Source organism: Drosophila sulfurigaster, chromosome 3, assembly GCF_023558435.1.
Source record: "Drosophila sulfurigaster albostrigata strain 15112-1811.04 chromosome 3, ASM2355843v2, whole genome shotgun sequence".
NCBI classification, from domain to species: domain Eukaryota; kingdom Metazoa; phylum Arthropoda; class Insecta; order Diptera; family Drosophilidae; genus Drosophila; species Drosophila sulfurigaster.
In genome coordinates this window covers 34,444,689-34,463,642 of record NC_084883.1, presented here as the reverse complement: position 1 = coordinate 34,463,642, position 18,954 = coordinate 34,444,689, and the positions used below count along the sequence as shown (strand labels likewise).

At 37.6% G+C, this 18,954-nt stretch overlaps 1 protein-coding gene across 4 annotated transcripts in view; it reads right to left on the bottom strand.

Moving 5' to 3' along the window:
• Positions 1-18,954, bottom strand: part of LOC133846136 (DEP domain-containing protein DDB_G0279099) — a 151,906-nt gene that overhangs the window by 70,514 nt on the left and 62,438 nt on the right. The window contains exon 1 of one of the 4 annotated variants that reach the window (XM_062280908.1): positions 3,932-4,268. The exons of the other annotated variants lie outside the window; for them this stretch is intronic. Within the exon in view, the coding sequence (XP_062136892.1) occupies positions 3,932-3,974 (43 nt within the window). The 5' untranslated portion in view covers positions 3,975-4,268. Of the gene's footprint in view, positions 1-3,931; positions 4,269-18,954 lie in introns of those variants that run through there. 4 annotated transcript variants of the gene reach the window in all.

Sequence of the window (18,954 nt, the reverse complement as noted above, 5' to 3'; positions counted from 1 at the left end):
TATCCTGTCATGTGTAGCAAGAAATACAGTCTCTCTCTCTAGCATTTTTGATTGAGTGATTTATTTGGAAATTGTTGAGTGCAAAAAAGGTATAATTAAATGGGCATAATGATGCTCTAAAGGGAAAGGCTCTGCTCTGCTCTGCTCTGCTCTGTTCCCCAACAAAACTGGGCTATTGTGGAAAGGAGTTGTTGTGGCTCAAAGGAATTTAGCCAGCACAAAATACACAGAGAAATCTTCGATTCAGGTGATTCGGTGAACGTATTCCGCGATAAGATCAAATAAAAAGATTGCAATAAATTGATAGCAAACTTCCAACTTCTAGTGCAAATAAAAGTTATTTCTAATTACGTCTCTTAACTGACTTAAGTCACGGTTACAATAAAAGAGACTTTCATTTCCTTGTATTAGCCATAAATGCCATACATAAGTATATATTCAAAGTGCGGCGCACAACAATAAAAGTCAATTAAGTGCGGCAAATGTCTCTATAAAAAGTGTGATATAGCCATCATCAAATCACGCACTTGACAGAACGACAAACACGAGGAATCAGAATCACCAAATCAGAAAGCCAATGACTTAATCGCACTCAGCAAAAGACATGTTACACACACACACACACACACACAGCTGTGCGAGTGAAAGAGTCAGCGAGAGATGAAGCCAACTGTAAATAAAAACGAGGCAAAGCAGAGACACGAACCTCAAGCCTGTGGCTGAACCTGAACCTCAACCCGAACCTGAACCCACATAAAAATCTTAATCTAGATCAGGAAGGAAATCAAGAGTCGTTATAATTGATTAACTGCACAAGAGCTGAAGACGCAGTTCTAAAAGACTGCAACGTCGACTATTGAGTGAGACGGCAATAGCGTGAGAGAACGAGATGGAGCAAACAGAGTGAGATAAACGGGCAAAATGCAGATGAACAAGAAACAGGAAGACTTTTCGATTCGCAAAGAACAGAGCAGGAGTTGTGGAGGGGACGGGGGACGGGGGACTGTAGTCTCTAGATTGTAGACTGTGGACTGTGTAGACTGGGGGAACTGGGAACTGGGATTGGTATTGCATATGGAGACTGAGGCGTGGGGCAGTCACGCGTGCAACAGCACCGAGTACCGAGTGGCAAGTCGAGTTGAGTTGCAGTTGCAGTTGTGTTGGCTATTTTGGGATGCACACACGACTGCGACGACGACGACGATGAACGCGACTTTGAGGATGACCAGAAAGGGAAAACAACCGTTGCATTCATCGTTAGAGAGCCAAACATTACGGTAAAATGCCAGCTTCTCTCCTCTCTCTCTCTCTTTCTAGCAGAGTGTGTCTCTCGCAGTGTGTGATTAGATTAGAATTGCTCGATACTTAGTTAGTTAGTTGCGTTAGATAAGTTTGGAGCGTCTCTGGTGTTGGCAGAGGTCATAAAAATAGCAGCAACAACAAGTTGTTGCTCCGTTGCTGCCTCATCAGTCGGGGGGATCAGGATGAGGATGAGGATGAGGGTGCCACAGCACAACTTGAGACTGGGTCTGACTGTCTGACTGATGCGTGCATCTTGGCCATAAAAGAGCGACAACCACAGCGACACACACACACACAACTGCGACCAACAATAATTTAGCTGACGTCGCCAGTGTCCAGTCAAATGGTCGCCAGTCGTCTTAAGGAAATGCATTAAATAAGACTTTTGCCAACTGGCGACTTTAACAGTTAGACAGTTGTCTTCCCAAACCCTCACTCCCCCTTCCTCCCTCTACTAGTTGTGCTACTGTTCATGCCCGACAAGCTATAAAAAGGTGCAATCAAATGTCTGACCAGAGGCCACATCAATATGCATAGAGCTTTAACCGCACTTCTAGCGGTTAACATTGCCATATTTCAATATTGTCGAGAAACTAATGAAGTTCTGAAAAAAAATCTGTAATTACTAAACTTAGTTATAAATCTAATGGCAAACATTAAGGAATTCAGCTATAACTAACTTTGATTTATAACTTGAATAATGTAGAACTCAAATGCAGATGACACAAGTCCATTGGCATTAAGCTATCAAGCTTTCAGCTTCAATGCGCTTTAAAAGCTTTTATCGCTAATAAAAACTGACGAAGCGAGTTGGAATTTGGTTAAGCAATTGACATAAATCATGTTAAGGAGCTAAGTAAATTATACAACAGGATGTTGTATATCATCTTCATCTTAATATTATTTTTGATGAATTTCTATCAAATCTAAACAACTGCTCTTATTTGCTTGCAAAGTAATCTCTACTCAAGTTTATTGCACAATTAAATAAAGTTCCTTAAGTAAATGCAAAACTTGTGAACTGAAGTTATTTAATGAGCTTTCGAGTTGAGCTGAATGTGGCATAAATTGTCGAATGAATTATTATTGGCCAGCTGATCATCATATTGGTATTTGCGATGAAATATTAAAATAGCTGCAATTTTCACAAAAACTTAAAGTTGGCTATTTAGAAAGTACACACAAGCACACACACACACACACACACACTCTAGCTGGCTGTCATCTAATCCATAAAATATCTATAGGAATGTATGCCAATGCATTGGAGTCTAGGCAAATGGCATCGAAATGCTTTGGCCATGGCCATGGCCATATTTTAATGCATTTCAATAATAAATCTCTTTGGCAATTGGCCAAGTGCAGACAGTGCAAGCCAAGAGTGGAGACGACTTTTTTGGGGGATAGAAAGAAAGAAAAAAAACCTTAAATCCGTCCATGACCTTCTTTGGCCACAGAGCGAGTTCTTTTTGCTAATAACGAAAGATTTTACTTTGGCACGACTTTGAACTTGCTTTGGATTTAGTTTTGGTCTTGGTTTTGGTTTTGGTTTTAGGATTTGCTTTGGATGGTTTTTTGGGGCTTGGGGTTCGCCACAGCTGGCCATGAGGACACCAAAAATGATTCTTGGGCCCAACATTATTTTGTGGCATGCAAAGCAAAGCAAGACGAAAAGCAAAACAACAATTGTCTCGCTTTGCTTTTGACTGACTGACTGACTCTGTGACTGACTAAATGAAATTATAGTATGCCAGGGCAGCACGAATCTTGAATTGACATGAAGTCAACAGCAATTCCAAAGTCGGCAACACTGAAGGTTTCAGCTCTCCCTCCGTACTTATACCTTGCCTTGCCTTGCCAAATGAAATAGAAAGATGCCCGCGGCTGAAACATTTTTATTTGTAGACATGGAGAAGATGCTGCTACTTTGGCTGCTGCTGTTGCCGGGTTTTCTGGGTCGTCTTTTTAGCCGGCGATTAAAGCTTGTAAATAAGTTTTTCTTGTCTGATTGTCCGATTGTCTTTCTCTGACTGTTTGGTTTGTCTTCGTTTTGTTTATAATCAAAAGTAAGTAAAAATGATTGCCGCATCGTGTTTGGGGTCGCTTTTTGGCCATTTGATGACCCAGTTGCATGCTTTTCAGTTTTCCCTTCGCTCTTGATTGTTTTATTTTTTTCAGCTGCCGAAGAAAGTAAATGAAGATGCTTGGCCAAGAGAAAGGAACTGCAGTTATAATTGATATTTTGTGATCTGAGCCTTGGCGCTTTTTTATGAGGTGTGAAATAGTTTTTTAATTGGACAACACTGCTGTTTGTGACTTTGCTAGCAAATTACCTCATCTAAGCCCGACACATCCGTCATCTGAGCCTGACCACACCTCTGACCAACCGCAAAGAGTATTTATATATTATAGAAAAAACCGCAGAGGCGAAGAAAAAAAGTTGTTAATGTGATACACAATATTTGCGTGTGACCAATGCGGCGTATGAGTAATGACAGCTCAATGAGTCAATTTGAACTGCGTCAATATTTGATTTCAAAATGAATGCAATTTTAACTGTAACTGTAACTTCTTATCTATTGCTTTTGGGGTTTCTCCATAATTTGGGGAATTTTTTGGTTTTCTTTACCTTGCTTGGCGATTAGAGCGGCGCGTCTTTGCAGGCGATACATGATGATGCACTTGTTGAGAGAAAAACTTGGAAAAGTTGATCGATTTTTTAATGATTATTATTGGTTGCACTTGTCCGAAACACACTCTACAAACAGTTCATCGTAGTATATATCATGAGTTTTGGATATATATCGGAATACACTCGCACACTTGCGCCATTTGAGTTCCACGACTGTGATCGACGGGTACAAAAAAATTGATTTTGTTTTCTTCTTTTTTTGCGTAAAGAACTTGAAAAGTAAAAACTGAAACTCGATGTCGAAGTCGAACTCGTCTCGTCTTGTGGCGAGATCTTGGAATGGAGGCAACAACGCTTTAGGACCGCTTGAGATGACGTGCAAAATTCAACTGAACTGAAATTGAACTTCCTGCTGTTGCCGTTTGGCATTGCAGAAAAGAAAAGAAGCAAAAAAAAAGCAAGAAGCAGAAGAAGAAGAAGCAAAAAATAAAACTACTGCCCCGTGTAGGAGTCTTGTCCAGAACCAACGACTGCAACTTGTTTGGCCAGGCCGATTCTCTCTCGCTCTCAAAAGCATCTTGTATTATCTCTTTTTTGCACTGTCTCTGGCACATAAAGAGAGAGCTGATCTTTAACGAGGCATAAGGTAAACAAAAGTCGCCTAAAACAACAGCAACAAAAACGTTGGCAGCAGCAACAAAAAAATGTACATGAACACAATAAGAACTTGTTTCCATTGTCCATAGTTGGACTTGGACGGCATTACAATGTGCCGCCTATGCGTGTGCTTGCGTCTCTGTCTGTGTGTGAGGCTAAGAGATAATGTCTGATGCTTGTGTTAAGAGAGTCCACAAAGAGCGAGCAACGACTTTGGCTCGATCGAACACGCAACATGTTCGATCGCAGCGACAACTTTAAGCTGCAACGCTTTGACACTGAACTTGGCCGGCTGCTTTTTTTTTGTCCGTGTTGTTGTTTTGTTGTTTTCTTTATAAATTAACTGGAGTTAAGCTTGATAGTGGGAAGGGGAAGTGTTTGATGTGTGTATAAAATGTTTGCTTACATGATTGAAATGGCTAATAAAAACATATAATTGTTTTGACAATATTTTATTGAATAAATAAAGCTTGTTTTGTATTTTTCACATTTAAAAATAGACAATTAAAAAAATTATTAATTCAATTTAATTGTAGGTAATCAGCAAATAATTTTTTACTTTGGCCATTCATTCAAAAGTGTTTTTTCCTAACTTGCCAAAAAATTTCTGAAGTGAGTAAAGGAAAGTTCTATACAAAAGAAGACATTAGAAAAGAATTTCGAATATAAAGTAAATCAAGTAATACAAGAAATTTAAATTTCCGCTTATTCATTGCAAAAAAATTGCTACATATAAACGTAGCACAACTAAGCAAAAAATAGATTGCCGACTGTTGATAGTTGATATAATAAATGTTTTATTTTTATGCAGGCATTTATTAATAAACAAGTTGTGACTAACTAATTATCTCATAGTTTGTTGTGAGATCAACTGAGATCACTTATGCATATGAGATTGACAAATGATCTGCTCGACTGAATGAATATGAATAATTAATTGTCGACTGCTAGACGCGAAGCGTATTTCAAATTATAATTGATTAGAGAATTGCTAAAAAAAAAAGAGGCAAGTATAAATACAAACTGTAAACAGTTTATTATAATGACATAATGATCGTCAAATGTAGGCCAGCAGACAGTTTTGGCTCGAACTAATCTTAGGCGTCGCATCTAGCAACAGATGTGGAGCAATTTGCCCAAAAATTCAACATGAAATGGATTTATCGAAAAAGCAGAAAAATAAAGATAGATAGATAGATAGAGAGAGAGAGAGAGAGAAACATGGCAAGTGCGAATAGCTGGCTAATCAAGTTCAATAAACTCAATGAGATTGTTTTGGCCATCCTCCCACGACGAATAAGTTTTGAATAAGTTGTTACAATGCAAAAAAACATAGCAAAGCTTGGACCCTGACACTGAAACTGACTCTGCATATATGGTATAAAATATATAGTATAAGAAAGATACGAGTAATGTGGAATCTCGATATAACATAAGTGGGTCAAAGTTTGCGAGTGAAGCCAATTTATTTAAACACACACCGGCGAAGTGATGAAAACTAAACAAAAGAGAGCAGCAACAACAACAAATAACTCATGAAATAAACAACAATAAACAAATTTGCAGATCACTGACAAAATATTTTCGGGGATAGCCGCACACACAACAAGTAAGAATGTTACAGTCGAGTGTGCTCGACTGTGAGATACCCGCTACCCATTTTTAATAAAGGCAAAATATTGCGGTATCATTTTCAAAATATACCGAAAATACTAAAAAAAATACTAAAAATATACCAAATGGTATGTTTGGTATATCGATATAGTACACCATTCAAAATATACCATAAACGGCACAATGTGCCAGATTGTCGGCCAAAGCAACTCAGACCCCTAGTAAGTAGGCGTTTTTGCCCATACAAAAGTATTTCTTTAATAACTTCCACAATTTTTATCTGATCGCAACCAAATTTTCAGGAATCATAACTACTACAGTAATTATTGTATATACCAAAATTCGTAGCTCTAGCTTTAAAATTACACTTGTTATTCGATTTTTTTGATTTGCGGGGGCGGAAGTGGGCGTGGCAAAAATTTGAAACAAACTTGATCTGCGTGCAAACATAACAAATGCTGTCGAAAAAAAATTATAGCTCTATCTCTTATAGTCTCTGAGATCTAGGTGTTCATACGGACGGACGGACAGACGGACAGACACACAGACACACAGACAGACAGACACACAGACGGACAGACGGACATGGCTATATCGTCTCGGCTGTTGACGCTGATCAAGAATATATATACTTTATAGGGTCGGAGATGCCTCCTTCTACCTGTTACATACATTTCCTGCCGGCACAAAGTTATAATACCCTTCTACCCTATGGGTAGCGGGTATAAAAAATTTACATGCCAGACTTGTTGCCAGCGCGATTCGTAATCGCATTCATTCGGTGAAGAAGATTTACTCACTACATTCATTTTCGGGCGGTTGCGATAAAGATCGACCTCCATCTATAAATATGTTCTCACGCTTTACGCGTACAAGTTGTTTTTTCTGTATTTATGTTTGTATTTAGATTTGGTTGAGTTGAGTTGTCAAGTCAAGTACTCGAGTGGCCAGCCCAGCCCTTTGATTTCGCTTTGCCAGTTTCAACTTTGTTGCCCATTTTGTGCCTCATTATAAGGGCACTTAAAACTCAAGTTCTGCTATCAAGTTTTATTGGTCAACGGCTATCAAATACCGAAACTGCATACGCTTTATGGCTTATGGCACATTCTTGATGTTTGATCGTTTTACGATCGTCAGCCCTTTACCTCCTCCCCTTCCCATTGGTCGTTGATTTAATTTTTATGCCTCGTTTACACGTTCTATGCTTTATCAAAATGCTCCGCTCTCTGGAGTCGAGCGAGAAGCAATCTGTAGATGAGCTGATTATTGATTTTGTCCAATGCAAAAATCTTTGTAACTATTTTTTAAGTGTCGACTTTTACAGTCGGAAACCTCTTCATAATTGGATAAAATTGTCGTCATCGTAAAAGTGAGAAGAATGAAATAGAGGAGATGCGAAGCGAAGCGAGGCAAAACTTGGTGGCACTTAAACAGAAGTTGTCGTTTGCTGTCAAGTTGCCCCTCAGCAATTTGTTTATTGGGGGATTCGTTTATAGTTTCGATGATATCTTTTTTCTTTCTGTACACAAAATAAACTTTATGACAAAACTATCAAGTCTTGTGACTTAGGTGTGAATTGATATTGTTATTTATTTATCGGGGTGCAATAAAAAATAAACTTTTAATGAAAGTAACTTACATATTGATATAGTTCAGAGTTGGGAATTGTGTAATGAGAGTACAGAGTGAACCATTCCTTATTGCATAAGTTGTTCAACCTCTGGAGCTCAACTCAAGTGTATAGACCACAGCAACAACAACAACAACAACAATGAGGGTCAACTCCTCCAACTCAACAGCAAATAGCAACGAAAAAACACTGAAACCATTCGAATTTTTTTACCACACGATTTGAGCAAATAACAAAAGAAAGCTCCGCACGGGTCCAGACAAAACTCTTTTTTTTTGTTTGCACACGATCCGCATAGACAAAAAAATACTATTCATATATCGCGTACTTCATACTCAATACACACTCCATATACACTCCATCCGTACACTCGACTTGACCAAAAATATAAAAACTACAAATCTACTTATTTTCGCATACAAAATTCATTAAATGCGATCATTGAACCGTGCTCTCCCCGTAATGGATACCCAAAAAGGGGAGAAAGAGACAACAATATTCGAAAAGAATGAGAGCGGAAGATCGACGAGTCACGCGAGCAGAACATATTGCGATCGGTAGATCAGCGTTTATAAATAAAGAATTATGCTACAGAGATTAGCATGGAAATCAATAAAATACCAATTCGAATATACAAATCAATTGGAGATGAAAAATTAATCAAAAAAGAAGACTGCATAAATTTGTCACACACAATTTAAGCATCCGAATCATTAATATCAATTTATAAGCTCTTCCCTTTCCGAAACGAAATCGAACTTGAGCCCCGAAAATATGCGAGTAAATTTCAATTGGCATTTAATTGTGATGACGACTTGGAAGAATGAAGAATGAAAGAATGAATTCATTGGCGACGTTCGCCAATCGATACAATTTCAATATTTGTTTTTTTTTTTGTTTTGTTTTTACTTTTGTATTCCTATACAATACGATATATGAATTCTTTTGTACTCACTTGCGAGTATTTTTGGCGACTTGCCGTCGACTGTCTTCAATATTGATTAAGGCTTAAGCATTCTGACCTTCAACATTCATTGAGATTTTTTTTGTTGCCCCAACTGCTTGTATTCATTATTATTTTATTTATTATGATTATTATTGAATTCGATTTCAATTCGTTGTGTTCAAAGGCAACATCAACAAAAAATAAACTCGTCGTCGCCACTTCACTTCAATCGCTGAGCAATGATTGTGATTTTGATTTTGTTTTTCGATCGTAATTTTTTTTTCTGTTTTATTATTTATTTTGGTGGCGCGATGCCGAGTTCAACAGTTTAATTATGGCTGAGTTATGCGTGGCAGGGATTTATCTCTCGTCGTCGTGCAGCTGCCACATAAAGATCAATTTAGAACTTTTGCTAGTTTTTTTTTTCCTATTTTTTTTCGTGAAGTTGCCCTTGATGCAAAACGAATCAATTGCATTCAGATTTTTGAGTTGCATTCATATCTTCGACAGATGTCTATGAGATCGCCTTACATTATGTAATCTTCCTTGACTGCAATCAGAGATCTCTCTCAGTCTGTCTGCCTTCCTCTCTCATCTGAGTCTTTGGCTAGTTTCATGTTCTTGCCAACACGAGTCTTATCAGCTTATGTTTTGTTGCCTGGCAACTTGGCTTTTTGGCTCGTCATTAGTCAGATCGTTTGCTTATTATTATTATGGGGCATGATCGTGTCTAAATGAAATCTATTTTGTAGTAGAGAGCAAGAGCGAAAGAAAGATAGAGCAAGAGAGGGGAAGGCAATAAAGCGCACTAATGCGATTACATTACAGCTTCGAGTATTATGGCAAAGAGCCGCTTAATACAAGACTGGGAATGGCCAAAAAGCAAACTAACAACTAATAATAAAAGTGAAAAAAAATGTATATGTGAGAGGAAGACAAGTCAAAGTCTTGGCAGAAAGTTCCAAAGTCAATGAACGTTACGCAATTTCAATTAGGTTTTAGGTATTTTTATTTTTCTTCTTAAGGGAAGCCGAAGCCAGAAACTCGGTTCGGAAATGATGAGAATGAAATTGCATTTAATATTTTTGAAATGAGCGTAATTAGACGCAGCCGCAGTCGCACTAACAAAGACCAGCTAATGATAGCCAGAGTTCAAGAGACTTACCCAGCCAACAGTCACACATGACGTATGAGTTATATTTTTAGTACTTTCAAACATACCTGCAAAACAAAAAGGAACGAAAGCAAAAATTAATTATTATTCACCATTAATTCAGCTAGTTAATAAAGCTTTACAGTTATGCTAATCCCAACACTTTATTGCCAACCAACACAAAAATAAACTCTGCTTTATTATCAGCATGTTTTGTTTGTTTGTTCTTTGCGCCGCTTCGCTATTAGACCAGTTGAATTTTTTGCACAAATATTCGTTTTGCGATTTTCACCCAAAATACCAAAACAACTCCCCCATTATACCCTTTTGCATCCCCCGCTAACTGTTGCATCCATAAATCTGTTATTCAGCCAGCGAGCATTTTGCACAAAACTAAACTAAAAATTGCATTGAACAATTTGCACGCGGCGCTGAGTCAACAATTTGTTCATAGCTCTGTCTATCTCTTCTTTCCCTCCCTCTCTCTCTTTCCCTCTCTGTTTTGTCTCGCTCTGTCGCCCTTTTTGCACCTCCCTCTCGCTCAACTCTCAACGCCTGCGGCATTCAACGCTCTGCGCTGATAACAAAAGGCAGCGATACAAATAAATGTATGTAAATGTCTGTGTATATGTGTGTGTGTGTGTGTGTGTACCTTCGTACACCTAGTTTTCTACTTGTACACAATAAAGCTACAACAACGCAGTTATGAACCCATCCCTTGCCACCTCCTCCTCTCCCCAAAGCTGCCCTGCAACAGTTGCCGGCGTTTTTAGGTTTTTGCTTTTTGCGCGCTGCAAAAATATTTGCGATTGCCTTTTGTTAAATGTTGTTGGCCCCCTGTTACGCCCCCTACCAAAGCTCTCTCTCTCTCTCTCACTCTGTCTACAATATACGTATTCATCTTTAGCTATGTGTTTATATGACAGACAAAGCATTGTGTCTATACCCTGGCTTTAAGAGATGCCAGCTAGATACCCCAAGTGTTATCATTGTGGCATGTATGTATATTAGCTGAGATGTGGCAAATGAGACTTCGCAATTAATATCAACACTAATCTGTGCAGTTATAAATAGATTAAAATGTTTCTAAAACGAGTTTCATTTTAACTGAATGCTATTAAAGCAATCATAATTAAATAATAATTGCTTAAATATTTGGTAAATAAAACTAACATTATTTTGGTAATTCAATTTGGGTTTTTGAAGTATATTAAACAATTTTAGCAATTAACAAAAAATATCGCAGCAAATATTAAATAATTAGCAGTATTATTATTTCAGAAAATATTTTACTATCAATCAATAAATTTAGAATTCAATTAAAGTTGACACTTTCATATATTTAGTTATACTTTAAAAGAACGCACAATTTGTTTGTGATAATAATGAATTTTAATAACTATATTTCAATTTAATTTAAAATCGATTTTAATTGTAGAATTATTTCTCAAATTTTGTAGTTATTGTATATTAAAAAATAATATCTCAAATTATTTTTTAACTTATTGCCGAAATAAATTATATAGAAAACATGAATATTTTATCTACTATGCAATTTTCAATTTAAGTACATTAAATAAAAGAACATTAAAACTTCTATCTTTTTAATTTCAGTTACAGGGTATCTTTTAGTCGTACATTGCGCGCTTTTAGTTAGATCCTACAGTACAATTGAGCTTTATTTAGCTTGTGGTACACAGCTACCAGCTAGGGGTACACAGAATAGTACTTTAGAATGAAATCGGCGCCGTTCTTTTGCCGCTTATTATGAATTATGGCCACGTTGACAGTTTGTACTAGGCGAGGGCGTGGAAAACTTGACAGATGCGCGCAGAGATCTCCATGAGCTCTGCCACGAAATGTTGTTCCTGGTATTTATGGTTGTTGTTATTATATTCAGGCAAACAGGCAGGCAGGCAGACGGACGGACGGATGGAGGCAAACAGCCGCAGCTCTATTTCTTATTAATAATGTGATAAAACTGTCAAGACTGCCAACTGGCAACTGTGAGCTCAACTCTCAAGTTGTTGCGCCTTGTGCATGGAAAAAGCAAAAGTGGCTTTTTGAGAAACTCTCGCAATCCATTCCACTAAATTAAGCAATTAATTTCACATTTATATAAGCCGACAACTACAACGACTTCTCTCCCTCTCTCTCTCTCTCCATCTACTATGTGGCAACAATAAATTATTGTAGTTTTCCTTCCCCCACTCCCCCCGCAAGATTATAACAAATCCAACGAGTTATGCGCAACTCTGTCACATTGAATCACTTGATGTTTGCCATCAAATGAGCCACGTTTAAAATTGCTAACCAAAAAGATAGCTAAATCATTTCAAGCAAATGAACTAATCGATTATGGCGTTTGGCATACTTAAGACACGAGGCCTGAACTTAAATCACAAGCAGGAAATTCCTTCACAGTTCTATCCTTTCACAAAAAAAACAAGTAAGAAAGCGAGTGAGCTCGACTGTGAGATACCAGCTATCTATTTTGAATAGAAGCAAAACAGTGGTATAAAATATACCAAATAAATATACCGCAAATATACAAAAATATACGGAAGGTTATATTTGGTATATTGATATAGTACTACGCTCAAAAAATACGATAGATTACAAAATATATCATGGAAACAAAATATACCATGGAATACAAAATATACCATGTAGTACACAATATACCAAATTGTCTGCCAAAAATCTGAAACAATATGCGTGCAATCTTAATAATTGGTGTCGAAAAAATTATAGCTATATCTCTTATAGTCTCTGAGATGAAGGTGTTCATACAGATGGACGGACAGACGGCACTTGACGCTGATCAAGAATATATATACTTTAAAGGGTCAGAGATGACTCCTTCTGCTTGTTACATACATTTCCTGAAGACACAAAGTTAGAATACCCTTCTACCCTTTGGGTAGCGGGTATAAATGGAAAGGGTAAATATTTTATCAATATGAAGCGAAAAAAAAAGATTTTCATATGCCTTCCGGGAATCTCATTAAAACGCTTTTAGAACGCTGGACAGCTGAGAAAAGTTGCCACTCATTTGTTTTGGCCATTTAGCGTTCAATGCTCTGCCATTTGGTATAAACAGATGAGAAGAAGAGAAGCGAAGTCTGGCGATTGAGCCAATAATAAATTCAAATGCTGCTAACATTGCTGCTATCAATAGTCCCGTCTAACCAGCAACAGCAACAACAACAACAACAGCAAATGCAATTACAAATAATATGCAACTTGGTCGTTTATCTTTATCTTATTTATGAAAACGACAACAAACCGACAAATGCAATTTATGTGTTTGTGCTGGTCAATGCAAAGGGCACCAACTTGCAACATGGGGCAGAGAGACAGGGGAGAGGGACAAGGCTGCATCTCTCCCGGCATTGGGATTCCGTATCAGCAGCTGGACCCCAATGGACAACAACAACAACAACAATATCAAGAGGAACAACAAGAGTAGAGCTGCAAATAATGCTGCATAATGGACGTTGCTGGGGGAGCTTGCAACATTCAAGTTGCAAGTTGGAAGCTGCAAAACAAAACAAAGAAAAAACAAAGTACTGAAGAGCTCAACACGATGACGATGACGCTCCCCGAAATGAAAACAAAGCAAAGCCAAAAGCAAAAGCAAAAAAAAAAACACAACAAAACAAAGCAAAAGCCAACTAGGAAGAAGAAGTGCCAACAATTGTCGGGCATTAGAGATAGAAGATGAAATACAAAAAGCGAAAAAACAAAAACCTAAACGAAATGGTAGAAAAAACCCAAAACATTAAACTGAACAAAAAAAGAAGCGAAGCGATTTGTTGAAAGTGTAGTAAGCCCGCACAGTGAGCAACTGCTGCTGAAATTGTGCATAGAATTAATAAAGAAAATATGAGGATTTATTTTGAGTTACTGAAAAGTTAAGAATTAGCAAGCTGAACTATTTTTATACCCGCTACCCATAGGGTAAATATATGGTATATTTTGCATGTATTACAATATACCAAATATAGCTTTTGGTATATTATTATTATATTATATTATTATTTTAGTATTTTGGCGGCATATTTGTAGAATCTCGTTTCATTGACAATGGGTAGCAGGTATCTCAAAGTCGACCACACTCGACTGCAGCTTTCTTACTTTCTGATTTTAAAAATGTTGTATTTAAAAATTTTGTTAATAATTGATTATTTTTATTTTAAAATTTTATCAATTTTCTAATTTTTTACATAATGATTTTGTCGTTTCTCAATTTTTCGTATTTAAAATTTATTGTTTTTATTATATTTTACTTTTTTTTTTTTAATGTTGGATTTTCAATTGTTTAATTGAATACATTTTATTTTATTTCTTTTTTAAAATTCTGTTGATGTTAAAATTTTATTTTAATTTATATATTTTGATAATTATCTTAAATATTCTGAGAATTTTTAAAATTGTTTTTTAATATTTTGTTTTTTATACATTTTGATAATTACTTTAAAAATTCTGGGAATTTTTAAAATTGTTTTTTAATCTTAAGCATTTTGAAATGTCAAGCAAGATCAAAGGGCAGCTTGTCTTCCTAGCTTATCAGCTCATTGAATTGCTGCTTCACAAATTAATTCTTCAACCAGCAAATTAATTGTTGACCTACTGATTAAACGTGTAAATCATAGAATGACTGACAAATTAGCCTATTAAATACACATTTGATTTACATTCAAAAGACTGATTGAAGTAATCTCAAAATTGATGCTCTCTTTATTTAATTTTATTGAACTTATAGCTAATTCAACTTAGGCTTTTTCACTGTGGAGATATAAAACCAACATAGTTTATTGTCTATGCCATTGTACAGTGTATTTTTTTACTACCAGAGGCAAAGGCGGTGGCAGTGGCAGGGTCAGAGTCAGAGTCAGAGCATTGCATCATCGAGTGGCATTGTGATCGAAATAGGGATGCAGAAGATGATGGGGCAAAGGGAGCTCAACTAAAGGGATTTGAGCACACTCGTAACAGAGTGCAAAAGTGTGACTACAACATGGATAGGAGGAGGGTTAGGCTCAGTGGTCAGCAGCAGCAGCAGCAGCGACCAGTGGAATGGATGGTGTACAACAACCTGGAAGTAGGAAGTAGAGAAGAAACAAAACCCTTTTGGGGCCCAGCAGCGACTCCAGCGGCGTTGCAATGCACGCAAAAAATCAACAAAAATAAATCGCACTTTATGGCCAATGGAGAAAAAGCCAGAGTCAGCCACAAATATTGCGTTTAATAAGCGCACATTGAGCTCCGGTAACTAACTGGGCGCAGTTTGAAACAAAAGGCATGCAAGCGGTGGAAGCTTGGCTACCTGGCAACCTGTTGCCAAGTGCAGGGCCGCATCTTCTATTGATAGTCAATGACATTTCGACGTGGTTTGTGGTAGGGCTCTAACTGCCATCCCCCTTCGCCACCCTTTGCCCTCCCACTAGCCAAGATCAAGCAGCAGCAGCTGCTCCCGCGCGCAGCCATAAAAAATGGGCAAAGCTTCTTCTTTGTTGCCTTGGAGCTGGTCAGAGGCTGTTGCTGCTGCTGCTGCTGTGGCTGCTGATGCTGCTGCTGTAGCTGCTGCTGCCGTGACTGCCATTGAAATCCTATAAAAATGTTATCTTAATGGCTTTTATGTTAGCGAAAGCCATTAAAACAACAAAACCAAAGCCCAGGCGAGGCAGCAACAGGCAAACTGGCAACAGGCAAGCTGGCAACATGCAACAGGAGGCAAAAAGCGTCGCCTGTGCTTGGGCCTGTGTTTTGCCCTGTGCGCTGCAAGTACTGCAAATAAAGTTGGATTTTACTCAATTGTACGATTGATCAGCCAACAGGCAATGGGCAATGGGCAATGGGCATTGCTCATGATGGGCTGCACCCAGGCAGCAAAAGTCATGCAGCCCAAGTCCAAGCAGTCAGCCAGGCCAATAGGGATTCAACTTCGATTGTGCTTGTGTGATGAAGATTAGCGCGTGAAGTTTGACTTGAGCCAAAAGAGAGCCCAAAACTATTTGCCCAGATAAATGGCCAAATATAAACAACAACAGCAACAACAAAATCCCGATGCCAATAAAGCCAAAGTCAATAGGGAAAAACGGATTGGAATAATTAACAATAATATAATCTAAAGAAAAAGCTTGCTTGCTTGCGCCTAATTCAATTTCTAGCTCTTATCTAGCTGGCAATCTAGTTATGCTATTTTACCTAACTAATTCTCGGGCTTGCTTCTATCACACGCTGTCGACAGTCTCTCGCTTTACACTCTTCACTCGCCTTTTTTTTGCCAGAAACTCAGTCAAGCAACTAAAGCCACTTAAGCACGCTGTCGCTACCCCAAAAAAAAACAAAAAAAAAACAAAACAAAATACAAAAGCCGAAAACCAAATAACCTACCGCAGTGTCAGCCACAGACAAAGAGAGAAGGAGAGAGCGAATGAGAGAGACAATCAACCTGCCTGACGGTTGAGCACAGTTTGAGAGGCACTGTCAGCTTAACATGCCCTTCAGCTGCTTCAGCCTCAGCTTCAGCTTCAGTTTCTGTTTCTGTTGGCTATCAGTTTACATTTTGATTTTTAAGCCGAACCCCCTTGTCGTTGCTGTTGTCTTGTTTGCTGCTTGTCAGTTTCGCATATTCGTAATTAAATAAAAACAAACTGTAAATATTTGCTAAAAGGCTATACGGAAGCTTTTTATACATATGCGTGCATTCCCCTCCACAACCTCACCACAGCTCTGTTCACCTCTCCTTCGATGATTTTATTTCATTTTTTGCGTATAAGAATTTTTGTGAGCCATTAAAAACATTCAGATTGCAAAGTGAAGTGAAGTGCGACAGCTGCCGGTTTCAAGTGGCCCCAGTACAGCAATAACAACAACAGCAATGTCTACACCAACAACAACAACAGCAGCAACGATAACAATAACAATGCAAAGTCTCCTCTTGAACAACCCATCAACAGTCAGCGAACCAAACGATCTGTCAGGTCTCTCTCCCTCACTCACTCACTCACACTCTCTTTGCATTTACCTCCCCTTTGCTCCTCATCATCATGTTCGTATTATCGCAAAATATTTGTTGAAAAGCCATCGGGATTAACAAGCGGCGAACAAGTGAATTACGTGCTTGGCCATTGAAAATTGTACTAAGGGAAATATTTTTGCACTCAATCGGATTTAAAGTTATTTAAATATTTATAATGCATTTAACTAAACTATTTACATTACTAGTTGATGATATGAATTTCGGTTTCATAATTCAAATCAATACTTAGGGTCACAATTACTGATTGCTGAATAAAAAGATTACAGATTCATAACTCACTTGACTTATTCTACATATGATAACAATTTATTGTTAACAACATTGAATTTGCGTCAAAGAAAGAATTAAAAAAAAAAAAATTAATAATATTTGTTTTCTTTTGTTTAATAATTGTCCCATAGTTGTAGGTTGTTTTGTATTTTTAATTTAATCTCTCTATTTATTTATAGTCAGCTATTATCTGTTGGCTTTAAAAACATTTCATATTAAATCTAAAATGATACATTATTAAAAGCTTAAAAGAGTATTATAGATAGAAGTCTATAATTAAAGGATGTTAGTCTTAAAAAAAAAAAAAAATTCTTATTAGAAATTTAAAATCACGAATCTAAGAATTCTAGAGATATTTCAACAGTATGGATATAATACAGTATTCACTGCGACAATCTATGAAAACTTAGAGAAAAGACTAAATTAAAGAAAATGAAAGATTAGTTCAATTATTATTTTCATATTTTATGCTGAATTTATGTTATTCTTATAATGGAATTCATTATCAATACTTTAATATTTAGTATTTGTTCTTGGCGTTATCTAGGAAAACTTCTCTTGGTATATCTAAGCACATGTCTTTCCGTGATTCAGTTTCTATGAGTGCTTTTATATTATTTTCAAACTCTCTTTACTTTACTCTTTTTTCCGAAATGAATATTCGCCCTCTTCATCCGAGACATATGTAAACTTGACTTTGGAGCTGTTTAATTGCATTTGCCCTCACATAAACTCTATGCGAACCTACAACTGCAACGTCAAGCAACTGATAAACATAATGAGCAATCAGCAAACAACAAACAGCAAGAACTTCAACAATAGCAACAACAAGAGGAGCAATAAAACTAGCAACAACATGCAATACGATACGAAACATCGGAATGAAAAACAGCTTCATTCGCAGTAGCATAAAAAGCCATTTAAAGTCTTTGACACTTCATTTAAAATGAAAATGAGAAGTGTAGAACGACAGAGCGAAGAAGCGTGGAGACTGAAGACTGCAGAGCGGGGAGGAGCGAGGGGCGAGAAGTTGGCGAATTCTACAAAACTACACCCCCGCAAGGGTCTCGATGGGTCTCGATCCCTGTGGACTAAGGGATCCCTTGGCCTGCATTTCGTGCTAAGCACAACAAAAGACGAAAAGCCAAGGCAAAACTGGAGGCAATAAAGAGGCAAACGCAAACGAAATAAAAAAACGAACTCAAAAAAAATTAAATAAAGAACGAAGCGAAAAAGTATTGCAGGCTATAAAAACCTAAACTAAACCTGAAACCTGAGCACAATATGCTGGTCCAGTCTCTCTCTCTCTCTCTCTCTCTGAGCCGAAACTTCACAAAAGTGTTGATCAGGCCAACACAGGGAGGGAGAGGGGGGAGGGAAGGTAGCTGGAGCCTGACGGCGACAAAGTGTCGCACGACGTCGCCCGTCTAGACTACGGCGTAAAGAGCGCTATCTTTCTCCTTCTCTCTCTTTCTCTCGCTTTGTGAGATTCTCAGAACTGGAGAACTGCATTCGCAACACAACGAAATAGCAACAATGAACAACGACAGCAGACCGCAAGTTGACTGATTCGAGAGCTCAGCTCATAAAGCAAACAAAACGAGCCTCATAGGCCAACACAACAACAACCAACAACCAACAAGCATAATGGCCATAAATAATGCCCAGAAATCAGCCAAGAGGCAAAAGCGTAACGCTG